General features: G+C 46.6%; 1 protein-coding gene across 2 annotated transcripts in view; it reads right to left on the bottom strand.

The window, feature by feature from the left end:
- EGFR (epidermal growth factor receptor) overlaps positions 1-23,472 on the bottom strand; it is a 191,024-nt gene that overhangs the window by 43,797 nt on the left and 123,755 nt on the right. Inside the window, exons 2-8 of one of the 2 annotated variants that reach the window (XM_007463679.1) lie at positions 15,590-15,741; positions 14,540-14,723; positions 11,335-11,469; positions 6,455-6,523; positions 5,485-5,603; positions 4,037-4,178; positions 2,530-2,646 (exon numbers count right to left, since the gene is read on the bottom strand). In XM_007463679.1, the coding sequence (XP_007463741.1) occupies positions 2,530-2,646; positions 4,037-4,178; positions 5,485-5,603; positions 6,455-6,523; positions 11,335-11,469; positions 14,540-14,723; positions 15,590-15,741 (918 nt within the window). Of the gene's footprint in view, positions 1-2,529; positions 2,647-4,036; positions 4,179-5,484; positions 5,604-6,454; positions 6,524-11,334; positions 11,470-14,539; positions 14,724-15,589; positions 15,742-23,472 lie in introns of those variants that run through there. The other variant, XM_007463680.1, reaches the window with a different exon arrangement.

Genomic DNA, 23,472 nt, shown 5'->3' with positions numbered 1-23,472 from the left:
TCTCTTTCAGATCGTATCTTACTTTAAAGAATAATCATGGAAAATCTAATTGTTTTTCAGTGAGGTTTTGAAAGGGGAGGATGAAAGGATGAGGGTGAGGTCCTCCCCTGGCCTCCCCCAGGCCTCCCTGGGGACAAGGTCCCCCCCGTCCCTCCGTCTCCCTCTGCTCCACTCTGTCCAGAATCCCTGCTGCTTGGGTTGCCACCTGGCAGTGGGGCCTGTCCCATCAGCCCCCCTGGGCCTCCAGGCTCGCCTTGCACTGCATCTGCCTTGCTGTGGGTTTGGGAATGGGAGGGCGAGGCTGTTTTAGGATTCCAAGGCTCTGGCTGACAAAAGAGTGAGGCTGGCTTCCGCACAACAAGCCCTGAGGCAGATGCCTGCCAACAGGGGACTTGCCGTTTAATTACAGGTTCGGAAGAGATTTCCACATGTTTGAAAGAATATCCATTCTCTCTCTGTTTAGGTGTGATGGTGATGGTGGGGTTACCTGAATTCCTAAATTTGGAGATAAATTACACATTCACCCCTAGACCGATCAGATTTGGAGAAGCTGTAGACCATCAACACACGCATTTTCCAAATTTTGTTTTCCTGGCATCGCCCTACACCCGAAGGGATCTGAGTTGGCCACTACTCCAGGATATGAACTGGGGGTGGGTAGAAAATAGAGCATAACGATTACAGGAGAATCGAAGTGTTTGTTGAACACAAAACTAACAGAAGAAAGACAAAAATCATCTCTGATTTTATTGATCCACTTGAGGACGCCGATGGTATAACCCTCTCTCTCTTCAGGGGCTTAACTCTTCTATTTCCTCTGTGCCAGGCACTGCCCCAGGTTCTTATTTTCTTCCTTCCATGTCCCCTCTGCCGGGAGGTCTCCTGGAGCCAAAGGACACTCATCTCTCAGGGCCCCGACACCCCTGCCACACAGGAGCTACAAGGCCAGGTGGCCAGGGAGACCCGCTGGGAGCTCGTGGGTCTGTAAAGTGGGGATGGTAATGGCACAGACCCCTTAGTGGGGCTGGAGGGACTCGATGACGTGCAGCACGGAGGCTGAGTTTGCCCCGTGAAAGAACACACGTGCAATGTAAGAGCACAGAGGTGGTAATCAGTTTTAGCTGAAATCACAGATGCTTCTTAGGGAAGGTGGCATCTGAAGCAGATGTTCAAGGTAAGCGGTTATTCATTGAGGCATTTTTTTTTTTTTATAACAGCAAAACAGTGGAAACAATCTAAATGACCATATACAGGGAGACTGGCTGGATAAATTATGGTAGAGGGGATAGGGTATAGGGGATTATGGATAGGGTTTGGGGAGTGCCCAGCAGCTGCAAAGTAGGATGAGGAAGATTCATATGAAGTTATCTGGAGTGATCTCCAGGGTATGCTAAGTTTAAGTGGCAAGGTACAAAGAGTGTAGATGCGTCTTCTGTGGAACTGAAAGACGTGGTCTAGGCCTGCCACGTGCCCAAAGGACTCAGGTGCCAACTGGGGAGGCTCCCACGGGCCACATGGGAGACAGTCTGGACATCAAAGTGAATAATGATAGGAGAGATTACCATAAACTGAATAAATAAAGGATTCAATGACCTCACATGGGTACTAAAAAGGCTATTTTAGAAAAGAATGTCAACTAATAAACATAGAAGACATGATAGAAATAGGAAATCACTCCTTTATAACCACCAAGAAATCTGACTGACGCTGCTTCAAGCAAATCATCGAATTTGTCATTGTGGTATAACTGGATGAGACGGCTGTGCCACCTGGGGGGACGCAATGAGGGGAAATGCTCCTGCCCACCTGAGTCCCGCCTGGAGGAAAACCACGCCCAGGCCAGACGAGGGACGTCCTGCAAAACACCCGGCCTCAACTCTGCACAGCGTTGGGGAAAAGGGGGCTGAGAAATGGTCCTGAATTGAGGAAGAGCATGGAACCCACAGCCCTCAGCTGGACTCTGGATCGAAAAGCAGCTAAAAAGGACGTATTGGGACAGTGGGGGAGTTGAAATTAAACTGAAAACTAGAATTGCACTGAATCGATGTTAAACTCGGGATGAGAGTGAAGCCATCTTTTGTTACTTAGGGGAATGTCCCGCGTGTAGGAAAGTGCGCTGGCGAATGTAGGGTGAAGTGTTATATAACACCTGTAATTGTCACTGGGCTCAGAAAACAAACACACACACACACACACACAGACACAGACACAGACACAGACACAGACAGAGTGAGAGCAACGTGGCGATTACTGAAAACTGGTAAAGTTAAGTGCAGGGCATATGGGTGTTCATTACACTATTCTTGCAACGTTTCTGGGTGTTGTTTGAAAAATTTCTCGATAAAAGATAAAGTACAGGATAAGCAGGGATAAATTGGCATTGAGGACACCCAGGAACAGGGCAGAGCGTAAAGGAAGGGACACATCTCTGAGCCTGGAGATCCCCTCACATCTCGTCTGAGTGTGATGCCAAAGGTCTGGGGGCAGGGGGCAGAGACAGCCCCTCGCCCGCACTGGGCGGCTTCCCACCTTTGCCACAAGGTCCGTCGCACTTTTTACACTTGCGGACGCCGTCCTCCTCCACCTCCTGGCTGTCAGAGCTGCAGGCGCGGACGCACGAGCCGTGGTCCGTCACCACGTAGTTACCTGGGGGACAGTGAAAGGAAGGTGGCAAAGGTGGCACCAGGAGTTCCTGGGCCTCAGGACCCTCCATGACAGGCTGATCCTCTGGTTTTGTCTACTTTAAGGACAAAGAATGAAAGGCTGCAAACAGAGAGGGATGCGGGGTTCACGGGTTCTCAGGGCCTCCCCGCCAGGTGCGGTGTCGGGCTGCTCGGGGCGCTGCCTGCTCGCTGGTCAGTCACAGTATTCCCCCCCTCCCTGCATCCTGTGTTCCGTAGGGTCTACCTTCAGGACTTGTGGTTGAAGCTTGACTATTTATTAAAAAATGGGAAGCTACACGAAGACCATGCTTCCGCCGGGGCTGCCACACCCGGGACTGCCCTCGTCCCCTCGGGCCACCGCGGGTGGCGGTGCCCACGCTCGGCACCAGCCCCGACGCCGGTCACTGTCTCGTTGCTGCCGGTGCAGCAACGTGTTTGTGTTAATAACCTATTAACACAAATATTAGTCTATACTTTTCAGGAACTCTATGTGTTCCTTGCGACTTTCCCAAGTGGATCCTCAAACCTGTTTGCTGGGCATTTGTCATTTTCCTTCTGAAAACTGTCAACTTTTGTTCTCTGAGGCTCTGAGTGGTTTCCTGTGGACTTTAAACTCTGCCCGTTAAGCTGTCTCTCAAAGAGTATATGTCTGTGTCATGACTGTGGCGAATTTTTCTTAGCTTGTCATTTACCTTACAGTGGTTTATTATTCTAGTTGTGTGTTCTTTTTTCTGTTCCAAATTTATAAAATTTCACGTTCACAGATCTGGTAGGGCAAACCTCCCCCTCATAATTGTTCTTAAACATTTTTTTCTTTTTGCTTAATCTTCCCTCTTGGAAATCAAGATTGGTTTCTAAAACAATTTAATGAGACAATTCTACACTCCCTCTACCACGAAATATTCATGTTGCCACTTCCCTAAATACCAGAGCCATCTGTAAAGCACAAATAGACATAAGCAAAACCCAAGCCCAAATGATTAAACAAAGCCAACTGACAAGCAAAAACCCCTCTGCAGTATTCCTAAGGGCACAACCTTCACCAGATTTTTAACCACTAAAGAAGGCAGGTCTTCTAACTACTCTCTAACTGAGGCCTTTTAAATACCTGCAAAGAGCTAAACGGGAAAATGGCCCAGTGGTCATGGGTTTGTGCCAATCAGACGATGGCATATTCTGGGCGACCAAAGCTGGGGCTCAGGACGTAAGAACTGACTCGAGGTCGGAGCAGCAGCCGTCCCCTCACCTGCCTGACGCTGAGGCGGACACAGGGACCCAAGGACACGTGAGCGGGGGATGCGGGGATGCCAGCAGGAGACAGAACAGGTAACGGGGTGCCTGACAACGAATGGGTCCCCGCGAGGGGCACTCACGGGGGCACTTCCTGACACAGGTGGCGCCGAAGCTATACTTCCCCAGTGGGTTGACTTTCATCTCGTAGGTGGTGGGGTCGTACAGCATGAGTGGCGGGCATGTGTCCTTGCACGTGGCACCGTCCCGGAACCTGCGGCAGACCTGTCAGGGGAGGGGTGGTGGCTATTAGACTCCGCGCGGGGAGCTGCGGCCGCGGTTCTCTGCGTTCAGGTGTTTGGTCAGAGCACACACGTCTAGCAAAGTACTCTCGGTAGAGTCAGAAAGACCCTTCTCTTAAAAGCATGGTTTTTCTTAAATCCACTGTCCCAGCTGTCAGAGTTTACGGATTAGATGAGGGAAAAATACGTCTCCGTTAACTTTCAAAACAAGGCAGGAGTACACACACGAGAGTAGTTAACTCTACGGTGAAATTATTCCAGCTTAACTTACGTCAGGTTTCCCTCCTAAACAACACTTGAGGATACATTTTAGAATTTATTGCCAAACGCAGAGAACCTGGACTAGGGGGTGCCGTGCAGAGGGGGCCAGACCACGCACAGAGGGGTTCTGACCAACAGCCTCGGGCCGTCTCCTTCTAGCCACACATCAGGACCGGCCCAGACCAGCCAAGTCCAAAGCCTGGGGGCCTGTCCAGCCTCTGGAACTTTAGCCTCCCTGTTCCTGCAAACCAGACTCTTTTGGATCCCATCCAAGGTGAGTCTCCCAGTCTGGAGCTCGCTCAGCTCTGACTCTGGGACCCCGTCTGTCCGCCCTGGTGTCTCGGGACTCACAAGGAGCCCATGATCAGATGTGTGGCACCTGCGGCCCACGGGGACACTGGGTCTCGCTTGAGCTTTCTGCAGTAACAAGGACAACAGCGAGGGCATCGGGACCCCACGGGGGGCGAGGAGGTGGGGGGTGGGCGTGGAGGGATATGTGCAGGAGGCCTCTGAGCCGAGGTGGAAAGAGCAGAGGCTTTAGGGGCGAAAGGCACGAAGGGAGTCGCAGCTGTCCTGCCACTCGGGATCTGTGTGGCCCCTTAACTTCTCCGTACACATTTTAGGGCTCCCTGCAGCATCAACGCCCTAGGTTTGTAATGAGAATCGAGTGGAGCAATAAACAGTGAGACGAGGCTGGTGCTGGCCACAAGAGACATTAGGGGCCCATAACACACAGTTCGTATTTTGGCTCATTCTATGCCCAGGTCCTGGGTATGGATGCCACACACACTGTGCCGTTTAGACCACTTAACAGGTAGGTACTTTACTCTCCACCACTGTCAGACAAGGAAACCGAGGCATGGAGAGGTCACATAAGTTGCCCAAGGTCACCAAGTAAGTGGTAAAGGAAGGCAGGACACTGAAAGATGCTTTGTCACCCCTGCGGCTACAGACGTCAGTCAGTACATTTCAATCACAGGAAGGCTCTCTGAATCTCGGGCCAGAGAAGCCGTTGGGGTGGGTATTACCAGGCAGTCACTCTCCCGTGGCCCTGTGCAGCCGGCGGCACACTGGCTGTGGCAGCAGTCGCTGGGGGACCTGCCGCGGCAGCGCCCGGAACACTGCTGGGCACAGATGACTTTGGTCACTGGAAAGAAGCAGAGGCCACCCGTGAGCTGAAGGGCCCAGGAGGGAGGGAGGATGCCTTCCCAGGGACCTCGCAGAGCACTTGCAAACAGCGGAGGAAAGATGGATCAATTTGGTGATTCTGCGGCTTAAGTTCCCAAACATTCACATTCGGCTAAATTCAACTGAGTCTCGATCTTTCTTACTGTACTTTTTTTTTTTCTTTTTTTTTTTTCCTATTTGTTTCTCATCACTTAGGAGAACTGACTCAGATCAACTCTGGACTTTCAGACTGCTAAATTAGATACCGATGAGAATTGAGTTTGGGGGTGGGTAACGGAAAGCATGTACAAATAGCATGACGCCTGCCAGAAAGTAGTGTTTAAAAGGACACAACAGTCACATCACAATTAGACTTAAAGTTTTCAAGATGACATGTCCCCAGATTCCTTGGCCGTTCACGCTCCCGAACTAGGATTCCCGCAGAAAAACCCCCTTGGAGAAGCTACTCTTGTTTCTCTGGAGGTGGGTACTCAAGAGAGGGGCGGGGGCAGGAGAGGCGAGGACGTGAGAGGTGCCATGACTCAGGTAACACAGACAAGCCCCCAATCCCAGGAAAACCTGCCAAACATATTGTTCAGAGAGAATGGCTGGTACACGGGTGGCCCGCTCGCACTGACTTACGACAGGATGGAGTGCCAACAACAGCCCGTGCTGGACTAACTGCACACGGGGAGATTTGCAAGACTGTCATTCACATAACTGCTAACATCTGGCCTTAAAATCAACAATGCTTTCAGGAGTCTTCAAAGGGAAAACAAATGCAAGTGTAACGGGAGAAGATGGCCAGTGAAACTCTGCTCCCCGACTCACGTTTCTGGCAGTTCTCCTTCCCCGCACCCCAGCAGCTTCCATTAAGACAGACTGGATCACACTTTGGGCCTAAAATATAAAAGTAATCGTTAAATTCATATTTCAGGGAAAGGGAACAAGAAACTGATGGCCCCCTCTCAAGCCCCTAGGCAAAGCCACATCCTAGAAACAAGGAAGTGCTTTCAAATTTCTTATTCTGTTTGTTCAACTGGTTGGTTTGTAAGATGATTTAAAAAAGACTCTCATGAGAAAAAAAAAAAGAACCAGGTACTGCTTTTATTTACATTTCAGTTGTGGAAACTGAGGAGGAGTGCGATTATTGACTTGTCACAGGCCATGAAAACTGGGATTTAAATGGACTCATGGGTCCACATTTCAAATCTGCTTAGGCTTGGAGAATTTCCCAGCATCTCCCACAATGATGCTAAGGATGCCTCATCTGGGGGGATGGGTATGTACCAACCACATTCGTGCCATGTCCAAGCCTCAGTGATCCCAGGAGTTGGGGTCCTGTAAATAAATACTCCTAGACTCCACGCCAAAGAGAGAGAGGCCTGGATGCCACACAAAGGGTAGGACGTGCATGGTCTGTGTCACCTGGTTGATTATCTAAAACTTCAGCTATTAATTTGCAAGTTACTGTCTGAAAATATCTGTAATTGATCAATCCATTCGTGCAGTTTTTGTAAATGATTGACTATAAATGACAGCTACTAAGGGTTTTAATCTCATTAGTTGTGTTTTGTTTTCATCGGCATTAAGAAATCTGAGGACCAAGTGTTCTATATACAGACATAGAGAAGAGCTGACCACCAAATTTGTTAGAAAGAGATCAGCCATGCAGATCACTTCCATCACAAAGACACAGTAACCAAGGGACTTAACATGTGTCCCAATGTCTCCCACAGTCAGGACGAATTCAGTCTCTGGGAGAATTTCGGTTTCAAACAGAAGAGCTGAAGATTTGCCAAGTGATTGTTGGACCAGGGCACCCCTTCAATAAGACCGACAAGGTTTACAATCGCTCCCATGGGTGAAAGGCATTAGTGCAATGCTGGCACTTCTTAGAATCCTGAAGGATGGGAGGACGAGCCCCAAATGGATGGTGTGGGTTGTACATTGTGAAGAGAGACAGATGGAGATGGAGACAGAAAGAGAGAAAGAAACTTAAGAGGAAAGAGCCAGAGTAACACATAGATACGTTCAAAGTGGTTGTGTCTGTACAATGATATCACGTTATCTTTCGTTTTTACCTGAAACGTCCCCATATTTTCCAAATTTCTATTATAAGCATATAATATGTTTATAAAAGAAAATATTTAAAATAAAAACATTTAATGGCATCTTTCTGTAACACAGGAAAACATCTGCCAATCAAGGAATTCAAAGTCTGCTTATGATTCTATTCTTAACCTTCTGTGACAAAAAAAGAATTAGACATTACTTAAAATACAGATAATAGAAAAAAGCAAGAAGAAGAAATGAGAATATCCAGAGGTAATCAATATAGGCATATAAGTATATCTACATATAAGAATTAATATCACACTACACACTGTATTATAACTTAAAAAATAACTGATAAAACGTTATGACAATTTTTCCATGCCTTTAAAATATCCTTCTGGGACTCTCCTGGTGGCACAGTGGTTAAGAATACGCCTGCCAATGCAGGGTACGTGGGTTCGATCCCTGGTCTGGGAAGATCCCACATGCCACAGAGCAACTAAGCCCGTGCGCCACAACTACTGAGCCTGTGCACTACAGACTGACAGCCACAACTACGGAAGCCCATGCACCACAACTACCGAAGCCCGCGCGCCTAGAGCCCGTGCTCCGCAACAAGAGAAGCCACCGTGATGAGAAGCCCGCGCACCACAACGAAGAGTAGCCCCTGCTTGCTGCAACTAGAGAAGGCCCGTGCGCAGCAACGAAGACCCAAAGCAGCCAAAAATAGATACATAAATTAAAAAAAAAAAAGAAAAACCTGAAAAAAAAAGTAAATATCTTTCTACCTAACACGAATTTTTAATGGCATGGCTGAACCACAATTTATTTAACGAATCTCTTCTTTTTAGGTACATAAGTTGCTCTCAAAATTTATTATAAACAAGGCTATAAGGAACATTCTTGAACAAAAATATTTTTCTACATCACTTAATTTCCAATGTGACTAACCTAATATCCCTAGATCCTTTAAAAAAAAAAACCCTTAATAGTTCTGTCACTTCGATATGTTTCCCTTAGTAGTGAAATCATTCCAGAACAATTTATTGAATGATGAATTCTTTTCTTATTTGCTTGCAATGTCATTTCCTTATGGACATTTGATTCAGTTAGGCTTATTCTTATTATCTTATTCTTATTTGTATATGTCTACTCTTAAACCAATACCATATTGGTTTAGAGTTCATGGCTTTGTAATATTTGAATCTTATTGCATAAACCTGTCCACCATTCTTCTTTCCCAACACTTTCTTGCCAGGTCTTTCCCACAGCTGTGGTGTGAGAGGGCAGATGTGCCGCTCTGGGTTGCCTGATCTGGTCCATGGCAAACCCGTATTAGGCTCACAGCCTTTCCATGTCAGTTTTTCTTTTTATAAATATACACAATTTAACCTCCCCCACTGTCCATCAGAGAGCTGAGGAAAGGCTAACCTCGATCTCTGGATAATATAAAATTTTGCATTGTAAAAGAAAGCTTTCGGTTTCTTGCAAACATAGTAGGTATCATGCTGAGTGTCTGTTGGAATAATACACTTACAAAACCAAAGGGCTCAATACCCATGTTCACAGCAGCATTTTATTCACAACTGTCAAAAGGTGGAAGCAACTCAAGCAACTCAAGTGTTCATCGACAGATGAATCAACAAATGGAATAGTATCCAGACACATTAGGGAAGGAAGTTCTGACACATGCTATAACTTGGATGGCTGTTCAAGAAGAGCCACTGTGTTCAGTGAAAGAAGCCAGTCACAAAAGGACAAATACTATGTGATTCCACTCATACAGGGCACCTAAAGTCGTCCAATTCATAGAGACAGAAAGTAGGATGGTGGATGAAGGGGCTGGGAGTGGGGAGTTAGTGTTCAATGGGGACAGAGTTTCAGTTTGGCAAGATGCAAAGAGATAAATGGTGGTGATGGCTGCACAATGATGTGAATGTACTTAATGCTACTGAACTGCACACTTAAAAATGGTTAAGGGGCTTCCCTGGTGGCGCAGTGGTTGAGAGTCCGCCTGCCGATGCAGGGGATGTGGGTTCGTGCCCCGGTCCGGGAAGATCCCACATGCCGCAGAGTGGCTGGGCCCGTGAGCCATGGCCGCTGAGCCTGGGCGTCCGGAGCCTGTGCTCCGCAACGGGAGAGGCCACAACAGTGAGAGGCCCGCGTACCAAAAAAAGAAAAAAAAAGGTTAAGATGGGGACTCCCCTGGTGGCACAGAGGTAAAGAACCTGCCTTCCAATGCAGAGGATGTGGGTTCTACTCCTGGTCAGAGAGCTAGATCCCACATGCATGCCGCAACTAAGAGTTCGCATGCCACAACTAAGGAGCCTGTGAGCCGCAACTAAGGAGCACACGTGTCACAACTGAAGAAGCCAGTGAGCCGCAACTAAGGAGCCCACCTGCCATGACTAAGACCAGCACAACCAAGATAAATAAATAAAATAAAGAAAATTAAAGAAAAACAGTTCACCACAAAAATACACAAAAGGAAAAAAGGTCCTTATTTAAAAAAAAATGATGATTAAGATGGTAAATTTTATGTTAAGGGTATTTTATCATAAGCAATCAATCAAATTAAAGAAAAAAACCAAAAAACAAAGCAGCTCCAGTTGATTTTTTTTTTTTTTTTTTTTTGCGGTACGCGGACCTCTCACTGTTGTGGTCTCTCCTGTTGCGGAGCACAGGCTCTGGATGCGCGGGCTCAGCGGCCATGGCTCACGGGCCTAGCCGCTCCACGGCATGTGGGATCTTCCCAGACTGGGGCACGAACCTGCGTCCCCTGCATCGGCAGGCGGACTCTCAACCACTGTGCCACCAGGGGAGCCCTCCAGTTGATTTTTAAGATCCATATCATCTCCAAATTCTGAGACCAAAAAAACCCAAAAAACCTCCCCAAAAGCAAAAACAAACACCCATGCATCCACTGCATAGTTGTAGAGAAACAGAGAAACAGGAAACGATGATGGCTTCTTATTTTCAAGACTGAAAGGTCAGCGAGATCAGGAAGGCAGCTGGCTAAGCGGAGCTTAGGGTCCTCAGAGTTTCCCACTGCCAACAGCGCTAATGGGGCAGCCCTGACCTGCAGCCTGGCCCTGGCCAGCCTCTCCCTTGCATGGGCTGCTTTACTGATGAATGGCAGGGACTAGGTAACGGGCACTAGTTAAATATGGACAAACTCGTCGCCATATGCTCCCCAGTTTTGCTGGGGGCTCCATGTGGGAGTGCCCAGGCCCAGCAGCAGGAGGGCAGAGTTCAGCCCCAAAGCTTCCAGAGGGCCTGGCGCTACTTTGAGCCTCAGCAGCAAGTCAGTAACTCACAAAAGCCTAGGCAGTCTCCTCACACAAGATGTGAGAAGCCCCCTCGCCAGAGGTGACATGCCAGGCTCTTCTCAATGCCACATGAGGGCTTAGCTGTCATGGGGTGGGGGTGGGGGCGGGTGATCTGCCAGCAGGGGAGCTGTCACCATGAAAAACAGGTTTTTTCCCCCTCTGTCTTCTAGTGAGCATATAATCTGTTTACTATCAATATTTACTTTTGTATTAGATTAATGTAATGTAATGTTAACTCTGCTTTCCTGATCCCCACCCCAGCTCCACAGCTCTGCCCACCTTAAGAGCTGCAGGTTGGGGGCAGGGGTCATGTGCAACACTTACATCTGCTCAGCTGGCTCTGAAATTCAGTTGACATATTGCTTAGAAAGTCGGTGTTGACGATGTCCCTCCACTGGACGGTGTCCATGTTGCAGAGGACAGGGTTGTTGCTGAATCGCACGGCGCCTTGCAGGATCTCTGCGTGAGAAAGGAACCACCATGAACAAATGCGCCATCTCTCCTAAATTCTCCTGAAGTATGCATGCGTTTCTTCACGTTTTGCCTTCTGCTAAAAGATGGCAACCTGCAAACGAGACTCCCCTTGCAACTTCACCGGGGGCAGTGGAAAATAACCTGATGGACTCCTCTGTGGAAGAGTCAGGGTTCTCCTGCACTGGGTCTTTGAACCATGAATGATCAGAATTTTGAAATATGGGGAGGAAAGAAGATAATGCTTTAGTCACTTAGCATAAACGACAAGTGTACAGTGAGTCGGTGGTTCCCGGGGAGGTTGGTCTGGGCTGGACCAGAATGACTGTGTGATGACGATGTGAAAGGGCAGACGCAACAGCAAGGGCGGGTGGAAGGGAGGATGCTGTGAGGGGCTTTGGCAGCATTTCATTGGAGAAAAGGGGGTGGGAGTGAGGTGCAGCAGAAGGGTGTGTACGTGTGAGGAAGAAACGGGACGGGCGCCGGGAATGCCAAGATGTAAACCTGTTCATCTGTTCAAAGGAGAGCTGGGAGGACATGAAAAATCAGGGGTGATAAGAAAAGTCAAGCCTGAGCAGAGGACAAGTGTTTCATCCATGACATTTGTGTAAACATTTCCTGAATGACTTGTGTACACAGAGCACAGCAGCAAGAGCTGCGGGGTCAGCGGAGATGAGTGATTTCTGTTGGTCCCTTTCTAAGAAGCGACATGCGTGGGAGACACAGTTAATGACCTCACGTCCACAGCGGACCACGACTCACAACAGGGGCCAGTTGGGCTATACGCATGACCTGAGCTAATCCTCACACGGTTCTCTGACTGTAACTCTAATCTAGATACATAGGTAATGCCCAGCATCCCACAGCGGGAAAAGGACATGGCAGAGAAAGGGTTCTCCCTGGGAAGCTCTCTGAGGCTGATGGAAAGAATGACATTTCCTGAAGGCTGATGGCAGCACGTGGAGGAACCCGAGGGAGGGTGGGCGCTGAGGGCTCCAGTGGACGCACAACCGCAGCACAGGCCCCGAGGGCTCAGGGGGGCGGTTCCTTCAGCAGACGGGGGTGTGGGGTGGGGTGGGGTGTGGGTGTGGGTGTGGGGTGGGGTGTGGGTGTCGGTGTGGGGGTGTGGGTGTGGGGTGGGGGGGGGTGGGGGCTACAGAGGCAGGCTGGGGGGTCGGAAAGGGAGCTTTGGATGCGAAGTCAGAGACGGCAGCAGGACAACCAAGTGAAAACGTTCACCAGGAGGGAGCCAGAGTCAAGGGATAAACTGATGAGAGGTCAGCACTAGAGACGCAGAAGAGAGACGTCAGGGTAGCGGGACCCTCGGGACGACAGATCAGGGGCCGGGAGAGTGCCAGAGGGGAGGCCGAGGGCCCGACAGAAGCCGCGGGCAGCGTGGCGAGGAGCAGAGGCCCGCGTTAGTTATCAATAACAGGGTGTAATTCTCGTCCAGTAACCCACATTAGAGGATTATTTAATAACATGAAATAATCGGGATTGATACTACCCCAATACCCACAACGGAAATAATACCAAGAGAAGAAACGGCTGCCCAGCGCTTTATCTGGAGTAATTCACTTAGTCTTCTCAGCCACCCTCGGAAGTCTGTCACCATCGTTCATCCCCATTTTTTTTTTTTTTTTTTGCGGTACGCGGGCCTCTCACTCTTGTGGCCTCTCCCGTGGCGGGGGACAGGCTCCGGACGCGCAGGCGCAGCGGCCATGGCTCACGGGCCCAGCCGCTCCGCGGCATGTGGGATCTTCCCGGACCGGGGCACGAACCCGTGTCCCCTGCATCGGCAGGTGGACTCTCAACCACTGCGCCACCAGGGAAGCCCCATCCCCATTTTTGAAGACACAGAGAACACGCTCCCGGGTGCCTGGCTGGTGAGCAATGGAGCCAGGGCTGGAACCCGACAGTCCGCTCCCACCCGCCTCTGCCTGTCGCCACAAGACAGTGACAGCATGAGGCAAGATGGGCATCCAGGCGGGCCGAGCACAACCGAGCACGGACAGGACAACGCAGCGCCAGAGCTGCGCCCAGCAGGTGAGGGGGTGGGAAGCCCTAAGGCCGCCTCCTGAATGCAGAGCCCAGGAGGTAACCTGGAGAGCAGACGTCAGGCTCCGTGGGGCTTTGGACACTCAGCCATGCCAGCACCGCGGCCTGGGACCAGGCCCCTCCCTGCCCAGCACCCTCACTCTGTCGTGCATCCTCTGCTCTCATCCCCCATTTGGGGTCAGCCCCCCCGCTCGTCAGAGCTGCGTGGAAGATGCGAAGGCGAGGGCTCTGGGGACACAGACTGGGTGGCCATCCCCGGCCGTCCTCTCACTCATGTGGGACTTCAGGAGGGTTACTTTGCCACCATTTCTTTATCTGTAAAGTGGCAGAGCTACCACTTGCTTTCAAGGAAGGTTGTGGGCATTAAATGAAGTTGCCAATTTAACACAGCTGGCACTGCACCTGCCGCGTGGTGAGGGCACGATCACTGTTACCTTCAATTTTTAAAAATCAACTTGACGTCTTTTCTTCATCTTCTGTAGTTTCCTCTCACAGAACTCACACAAGTGCCCTACTCACAAGAATTCAAACTTCTCCTGTAATACCTTTATTCCCTATCCTTAACTTAAAAATGGCTTTCTGGATAACAGCATTAATCTGGAAAATGTCTCAAATAAGGGTTGATTTTTTTTAATGTATGTCCCTTATACCTGAGGTCCAGGTAGTAAGACTGGCAGACTACCTAAGCATTCCAGCTCCGGTCACCTGGTCATACTCTTTTTTCCAGAACCTCTACCACTTTTTACGAACTCTCTGGATACTTTTCCATGAACCAGGGAGAACTGGTACTTGGCTTAAGTCTTCCCTTCCCACCCCACCATCTACTATCTTCTTAGCGACTTCCACCTGCTGTATCTTGCACATGGCTGGCACACAAATACATCTGTGTCTAATGAATAAATGTCTTCTCTGAATGGAATTCAGAAAAGCACCAAGTCTCCTGAGTACCATCCGAGGTCACTCTCTGCATTTATAGGCTCCCCATTCCCTGGCCTCTCACCCTGTAAGTTTCTCATGGGCAACTCCCTCAGTCCCGTTTTATTTGCACCGTAGTTGGATAAGACCGCTAAGGCATGGGTGTTTTCATAGAGCACATTTCCTCTGATGATCTGCAGCTTTTCCAAAGGAATCTTCTCCACTGTGTTGAGGGCAATGAGTACATAGCCAGCAACCTCCTGGATGGTCTAAGGAGATAAAACATAAACATATTATTTCTCTTTTGAGGAACTCACAAATGCAAGATCTGAAACGGGTCCAGAGAGCCCAGGACACCTAGCTGAACAGGAGTGTTTGACAGATGCGAAGCATGCAGGTGATTACCACTGGATCCCATGGGAGGTGACAGAATTTACAATGATTCCTGCATTTTTGCCTCTTCAGCTTGATAACAATAACAAAGGACCATGTGTATTACTTAGGAATGCTGTGACTTTCATTTTGCTTGCTGTTCAACACACTGAGATGAAAATGGAAATGTTTTATTAATTTATTTTCTATCTGTCTTGCAGGTTTTCCTATTAAAAAAAACAAACAAACCCAGAAGAAAACCAATCCTAAGTTTACACCAAACTCAGAAGCCTTCAGGGCTGATTCCCGTTGGCTCGTTAGAGCCTACTGTGAAACATTTGGGAATTTTGTGAATGAGTTGTTAAACTCTTGGTAGCTGGAAATCAACCATGGTGGGGGTAGTTATACCCAGGAAATAGACAAATGCTACAAAGCAGGAGTTTTTTCCTTTTTTTTTTTTTTTTTTTTTTTAAAGAGCCAGTATGTCAGGATACCATGGTTGAAGTGACGGTTAAAAGATCAGTGTCCACGATGATCACGGAATGCCAGACTAGTCTGTTTCTCTTTGTTGCTCTTTTATAGCTATAACTTGACACTAGCTGGTAAAGTGGCCTTTTCATAAAACTTGCATGGGTAGGTCCCTAGGACTTATAATTGCCACAGCAAAAGTAAATACACTGCCAGTTAAAGTCTGCCAAGGCCTTTAATCTACTTATATTTACTTCTACTGTATTTGGGTAAGAATCACATTCATTGAACTAACCTTCAGGAAAGAAAGGTTGTAACTACTTTGCATGTAGGTTATTTCCAAATTCCCAAGGACCACCTCACAGTTATTGAACATCCTCTGGAGGCTCAGAAAGTGGTCTTCAAAAGTGCCCAACTGGGTGAGCTTGTTACTTGTCCCTTGGCAAACTGGAAACAAGAGGAGAAAAGGTATCACATGAAATGCCAAGAAGAGCAAAACTAAAGTAAAACGATATTCGCAATCTTCAACTAACCGCACACTTCGGTGACTTACGACATATTCGGATCGAAGGCCACTCAGGACAAATGTGGCGAAAAATGTTTAAAAGTTTATACTTTTATAGTGCAGTTCATAATAAGGACTAGTTCATCTCTATAATGCGTGGAATTGTTTAACACTGTTAAAAGTTCAAGGAGAAATAGATGGGAATTCTATGAAAATCTTTAAGATAAAACAGTCTGTAAGAGCTTTAGTAAACAAAAAATACATATCATGATATGCAACTCAGCATTACAATGATGAGTTAACAACTGTATAATGAACTTTTTACTTTGCAAAAAATTGCATGTCACATTATTGCGTGCTCAAAGAATATTTACAAGCATATTTTCTGACCATGACATTGTACAAGCTAAAATCAATGACAAGAGTGTAAATTGAAACCCACTGGCTGGAGATGAAAAATATTCTAAACGAATGCACCAAAGAACAAAATCAAATATTATATAACATTTAGAAAAGGACAACATGAAAACATATATTTAAAAAACACACTCAGCTACTAAGAAACCAACATGCCTTTGTGTTTGCCTACAATCCAAGGAGCCCACCCACCCAGGCGCAGGTGCAAGGGTTTTGCATCCCCTGCCGGGATGTGGCCTTGGCACGGTTAACTCCCTGATGTTTTCAGGTATCAAACTTAATACAGGAAGACATTTTAAATTAGGGGACGAAGTTAGACTATGAAAATACATTTGGTAGTCTATCTTTAAAAGCAAAGGAGGGGATTATAATAAAGCCATGTTTATAAACTTAGCTCTTTGAAGAACATGTACAGGCAAGCATAAGAAAACAAAGAGGTTCGGGGCTTTTGAAGCAGGGAGCTGTTAAGGGACTGTACTTTGAACCCAAATTATCATAAGTGAAGAAATATGGCCCCTGGCTTTGGAGGTTAGATTCAGACCAGGCCAGGCTCTTCCACGGATGCAACCTGCAACCAGGTGGTTGAGAACAACACCAAGGCCAGAGTCAATATGCAGGGACTCCCTTCAGGAACTGTTCTCGAGTCTTCATTCCTCTTTGATAGGTCCTTTGTCCCCTCCCCACAGAAGTGTTCCGAAGAGCATCACCGTCCACTCTTGCATTTTAGTGCCACGGCAGCGAGCACATGTTCAGATACCACACAATCAATGCAAAGCATTTACACCAACAGTAAATAGGAAGCAACCCTTACTTCCTCTTGTTAAAGAGGGGATTTCCCTCTTTTCCCCTTCTGTGGTCTCATTCAAATCCGGTGGTAGAGAGAACGTTCACACGGGAACTGCGACAGCCCACAAGACAGAGCCCCCTGGCACTGGCTCCAGGGCACAGTGATTCCCTCCCTTTCCCGACCATAACACGGGATGGACCCAACACCTCTGGCTGCTTTCACCCAGGAGTGTGGACCGCTCTGACAGGAACCTCAAGTTGGAACCGCTGTACACAGTTGGCTGCAATGCATGTGGACGGGGCCAGACTGATTTCCCAATTCTAAGGTCCTTAAAGATGCCACCACCAACGGAGGTACAGGGTTTTGACGATAAAGGGTGACCTTTCTGTCGGCATACCTTGGAACAAAAGCTGCCTTCCAGCTGACAGACCATGGTCTCTAAATTTCAGCCTAACTGGTCAGCTCTGGTCTAGGGAGCCCCAAGTATCCATCACACCCTTCCCACCAGCCACGTGACCAGTATTGACTAGAACTGGGTGTTGGAGCACATTTCTGAAGCGTTTCTTCTGTACACAGAAGGATGAAAACAATCCCATCTACTTTCATTTTAAAGGATCAGGGGGTACTAGCTTGTAAATTTCTCTTCACTGAACCAAAGAATTTTTATCATTAAATCACGCAAAAGTGACTTTCATCAGCAGAAAAGGAAAACATGCCATGTCAGTTTAGCCTGTTATAGGAGAAAATAATTGCAAGAAGACTGTACCTGTGTTGTCATTCACTCATTCAAAAAGTGCTGAATGAGTATTTATTTGATGAATACCTACCATGACCCTTCACTGTTTACAATTAGTATGAATTACTCTTACATTCATAAAAGATCCTGTACCTGGAAGATAATAGCAACATTACACATTATTGATATGAAGGTTAATTTGTAAAACATTTTGAGAAGCAACTGGACAACCTGTGTAAACAAATAAATATGCTTAAATTCCATGTCATGATGTTCCACTTTGGAAAACCTATTTTGAGGAAATAGACCTAAACTGTTAGGCAAGATGTTGATTTATTTTTTGATAATGGCAAAAAATTGTCCAACTGTCCACCATGTTTATCCTTGAGAAAAAGCAGTTGACACGCTATTTGATTCAGCTTAAGGCAAGTCCATCTTGAGTTCTGTTCTGGGGTTAATTACTAAAGTATCAAAAGAAAAATTTACAAGGCTGTTTTTTCTGAGGCTTCCCCTGTCATGTGCCCAAAAGGAGACAGCAAATCTAGGCTGAGGACTGGAATGGCCTGGCCTAGGTTTCTTGACTGAACAAAGTATAATCCTGGTTCCATCTTTATACCAAATATCTCATGTTATGTAATATAAAGCAGTGAGAAAATTTCAGTGTGAGGCTATTGAATCAGTAATATTAAAAAGTAAAAATCACTAACTAGTGAGGCAGATTTAAGACAAAACTGCAAGAGCGAGAGCCCTTAGCTCAGCCAGGAGAAAGTTTCTTGGTCAGCCCTTCATCCTTATGCAACACTGAACGACTTCCCAGAGCTCTACGCCACGCTTTCCTCAAGCACAGACTTGGTGAAAACAATCCTGGCCTCCCAGAATGGTTCTGAGGATGGAATGAACACAAAAGCTTCAACCTTGTTTCGTTACAGCTAACTACTGGGAACTGTGACAGTTGTTTGACATAAAGTGCCTCTGGACAGACATTGGGGGCCTCTGTGGACGTGCCCTTGTCCTAAGGTGCTGTCTGAACTGGGCATGTTTGGATCTGCCGATTGGCTTACTCAAATACTGGGCATTAAACAGAGTTACTTTATTCTTTGTCTGAAGAATATTTATCCAATCATAAGAAGAAAGAAAAAGAAATACACTGTACTTTAAGAATTTCATTAAAATATGCATTTAGGCATATTTAAGCAATTTATTCAAATAGAAATTTAATATGACCTTAGGGCTATGAAGTTGAAAACCAGACAACTAAAAGTGTTTGTGTCAAGCTCCGTACAGCATACTAGGGATTTGCTCTCCCTCCTGCAAATGTGAAGACAAATCCTACTGAACCAAGAACAGTAGGGTCCTGCAAAGCACTTAGCTTTTCACCTTCACAGTTTATTACGACGATTCATAAATGGACAGAAGAGCTAAAAGAATTGTACTGTGAACATCCTTAAAGTAGCAATTTACTACGTTTACTTTATCACGTATCTTATTTTTTGGATGCATTTTAAAGTAAGGTACAGATGTCGGTACCCTTCACCCTGACATGCCACTGGTTACAGTTCAACATGAGTGGACAGCTGTTGTCGAGGTAGTATCACAAACGGTGAGATAATCAGTCTTAAGTGTAGCATTGATGAGTTTCAACAAATGCATGCACCCGTGTAACCTGTTACCCCTGGAACATCACGGTTACGCTAGGAGCTCGCTCACGGCCCCGCCCCGACAATCCCTGCCCCAGACACCACACACCGCGATCTGTTTTCACTTAGAATAGTTCTGCCTGTTTGGGGACCTCGTTCTCATGGAATCACGCAGCACCGTCCTTTGGTGTCAGGTGTCCCCTGCACAGCAGGCGTTTCTGAGATGCATCCTGGTGACGTATGGCTTCACGTGGCTTCCAGGGAGTCTTACGGGAAGTTATCTGCGTATCACACTCGGACGCTGAGGGCTGATCCAGAGTCAGGCTGTTCTTTTTCTCAAGAACCCCCCATATTATCTTAACTGAAAATGAAACAATCTACCTCCTTTAAGTCTTGAGATACCCCTGATGTGAGGGGGAGAGCCTGTGGCTTTCCTGTGTCATTGTGGGAGTGGGCCCTTCTCTTTGACCTCAAGCCTGGGCAAATGTGTATGGCTGATTAAGACACAACATGAAAAGAGGCTTCTCCAGATTTCTCCAAATCCACTTAGACGCTTGTGGAATTGCCTAAATAAACTCATAATTATTTTAATTTGTTTTCTCTACACTTCAACGGCAACCAAAGTCACTGGGCTGTTGCCAATCTATCCCTTTCTCCGAAGTTGTCTGTTTTTACTGTTACCCCATTTTCCACAGAGCAGCTCATTTTGAAGCAGAAATCACATTGCACTGCTCTTGGTTTGAACGATCCAGGTTTCCCAGTATCATCAGAACACGGGACCGGCCCCTGGGACCGGCCCCTGCCCGCGGCCTCCCCACACCCTCTCAGGCTCCCTCCCCCGTCCACCGGCCCAGCCACGTATGTTCTCTGCGACACACAGCCCCGCCCCCGTTTCTCCCTGGCGCCGGGTTCCTGCTCCCTTCAGCACTGTTCCATCTGCTTGGAATGCTCTTCCCTTTCTCCCCAGCTCTTTGCATCTTTGTCTCCCTTTTTATCACTGAGATTCCAACTCAATGGACATGACATCCCTTCAGAAAAGCCTGTCTGGAACCAGAATAGCTTAAGTCCCCACCCTTGCATTCTATCACATTTTCCTGATTTCTTTTCTTCTTAGCATTTATCACTACTTAAAATTATTATTTGTTTATGCAAATACACACACAGAATGGGGAGAGGTGGAAGATGTACAGATATATCTCGTTGGAATGACTGCTGGGGTGTGAATACACATGTTGCATTTACATTTTAGACGTGGAAGCAATGGGTCAATGGTGGCCACGTGACCAAAGTCTTGGATGACTTGACACGGGTCCCTCTGCCTCTCCTGTTTCCATGTGTCTGGTGGCGGGGGAGGGGGATGCAGGATGTCTCAGAAGACTGCCAGTCCTCACAACTTTCTGGAGGGTTATCGTAAAATCTTTCTAGGCTAGGTAACATATTTGATTAAGCTTTAAAAGCCAGAGGAAGATTTTGCCCACTTTCATCCTGAAAAGGTTTAAGGAAATCTCAAATTAGATATTTACATAATGGATTTAAAAATAAATAAGGAAAAGATACGCCGAGTTTGCTAGAGGTTTCATCGTATCAGGATTTATCATTTCTTTTGCCTTACTGAAACTGTATTATGGTGGCAATTTCAAAATGTGCATGTATATACATTTCAACTATTCAAAAATGCACAGAAATATGACAGAAAGAAAATACACCAAACGCTGTTAACAACAGTCTTTTATGAATAGTGGGATTCTGGGTTTTTCTTATTTCCTCCTTACAGTTTCTCCATTTTCCAAATTTTCTATAGTGACCATATATTTCTTTATAATAAAACATTATCGAGGAGATAATTTACAAAAATCTGTGTTGAACAAGGCCAAAAAGAAGGACATTTTTAATAAAATACACTTCATAAAAATGGAGAAATGAGTTTCAAAGTTTTGCATGTTAAACGGCTTTATGAAAGCCGTTTTTCTTTATTTTCCAAAACTTTATATTTTATCAGGAGTTCCTTATTTTTATCATATTTGATCTCATAACTAATAAATAGTTCTCAGTTTGTAGGCATCCAAAGACTGTTGTCAAACTGAATTTCAATCTACATTGCAACTTGTAAGATGCACATGTAGTACTCAAAAAGTCCTCTTAAATACTTGATAATTTGCCATGTGCATTATAATATGCCTACTGGACTAAACATGCCAAGCCTCGGCATGTCCAACACATTTGCAAACTCAGGTAGCTCTAATTAAGTTAACAAGCAGAAGACTTTAAAATTACGCCTATTTTATTTTTGAGCTGGGGCACAGAATACCCAGACTGGTTGACTTCCTTCCTCATGATTCTCCTCCTAGCCATTAAAATAAGCGCAAGCCCAGTTTATGACTTTTAAAAAATATACTGAGTTAGGACACCTGTGCACATTGTATCCGCTTTCTTGGGAGTTAACTGATGTTTATGAATCCCGGGAAGGCCAGTTCTGGGAGGGATCGTGGAAGGTTTCCAGTGACGGCATCAAATATCTGCCCTATCAGTGTGAAGATTGGGATGTATCATTATGGGATGATCTCCAGCCAGTTATCGCAACTCTCTGGGTCTCGGTGTTCCCACTGGTTGAAATCAGACCAGCTTGATGCATCTGACAGGGTAGTTGTGGGAAGTAATGAGATCGCGGACATGAACGTGCTTCATAAATCACAAATCTCTGTAAATACAAATCACGTCTGACACTAAGGTTTCACCATAGCAGTATTCACAGTAGCCAAACCACTGCAGTCTATTTCTGCCTATGTGTCTTCAAGGATACCAGTAAACTATCCCCCCACTTACCCGCCCAGGATTTCTTTTTTAAATGCACTCAACAAAATTTGATGAGTTGTGTTGAAATTTGGGATGCTTTAAAATTCTGAAATTAAAGATATCACTTTTCATTTTTATCGGATGCTGTCCAGAGAATGGTCCTGACAATGGAAATGAAAAATCTTGAATCACAGGGCTGGCCATCAATTCCATTTTTATAGGTAGTTGAATGGCTGGTAGGTCAGAAATGAATTTTACCCATTTTGGACTACCAGGGATGGGTTTGGACCGGAGAAGATTTCAGAAAGCCATACTCATCTTTTATTCATTCAGTCCAATACATCTCTTTTGAGTACTTGGCAACACGTTCTGTCTCTGGTCATCTGTATTTTAAATACATGGACATGTACTGAATGAAAATTCATGGATGGATGAATGATACATGTCAGATTATACATCAGAATCTATATCAGGTAACATAGAACTAGGCCTCTATGGGACTGGAGTGTTCCTTGATTGAATGTTGAATGCTGAGCAGGGTGCACTGAGGAAAGGACAGAAGGCTGGATTTGGTTTAAAATCTCTCTATGTGAAAATATAACAAGAGTGAATTTAGTGTGTCTGGCTGTTCCTTTCTAGATATTTTGTGAGTAAGCGCCTCCTCCCAGAGTCCACAATAAGATTAGTACTTGACACTGCACAGTTGCAATGACAGTTTGCAAAGCTCTTCCTCAAGAAGGCGACTGCGGAGACCTGCCTGTCACCTGGACGAGGAAGGGCTAGTTATCCTCTCTCACCGCCGAAGCACCCACTGGAATGGGATGGTCTGCCCATCTGAAAGCTAGGAGACTTGAAAGAACAGGGAAGGACAGGGGGTGGGGTGGAAAAGGGGACGCGGATGGTTAGCACAGAGGAAAGCCCAGAGGAGGGCTGGTTAAGGAAGTGGGAAATGTAAAATCCCAGATGGGGCTGGGGTCAAAGACCACTGCTTGAACCAGGGTCAAAACGTGACTTGACGGTTCAGAGTCTGACTTAAGACTGCACGCTGTCCCTCACCACACCTCTCACCTCTGACTCGGCCTGACCCTCTTCCGCAGAGACCTGGTGAGCAGAAAGCAGCAGGAAGGTTGTGGCGAGCTCACAATCGGTGTCGTTCCCAGCAAGATGGTGCGGAGGTACGGTGGGGCAAGGCTGACACGTCCCCGCCCAACTCACATCCCTTCTGCTTTCCATTCTGCTCAGGCCTGCATGACTCCCTCTAATGACAAAGGCTGGGTAACACGCCCCACAGTGGGAGCTGTCC

This window comes from Lipotes vexillifer, unplaced genomic scaffold (assembly GCF_000442215.2).
Source record: "Lipotes vexillifer unplaced genomic scaffold, Lipotes_vexillifer_v1.1 scaffold759, whole genome shotgun sequence".
Classification (NCBI taxonomy): domain Eukaryota; kingdom Metazoa; phylum Chordata; class Mammalia; order Artiodactyla; family Lipotidae; genus Lipotes; species Lipotes vexillifer.
Note: the sequence above shows the minus strand (reverse complement) of the source record. Positions and strands in the feature narration are given on the sequence as shown.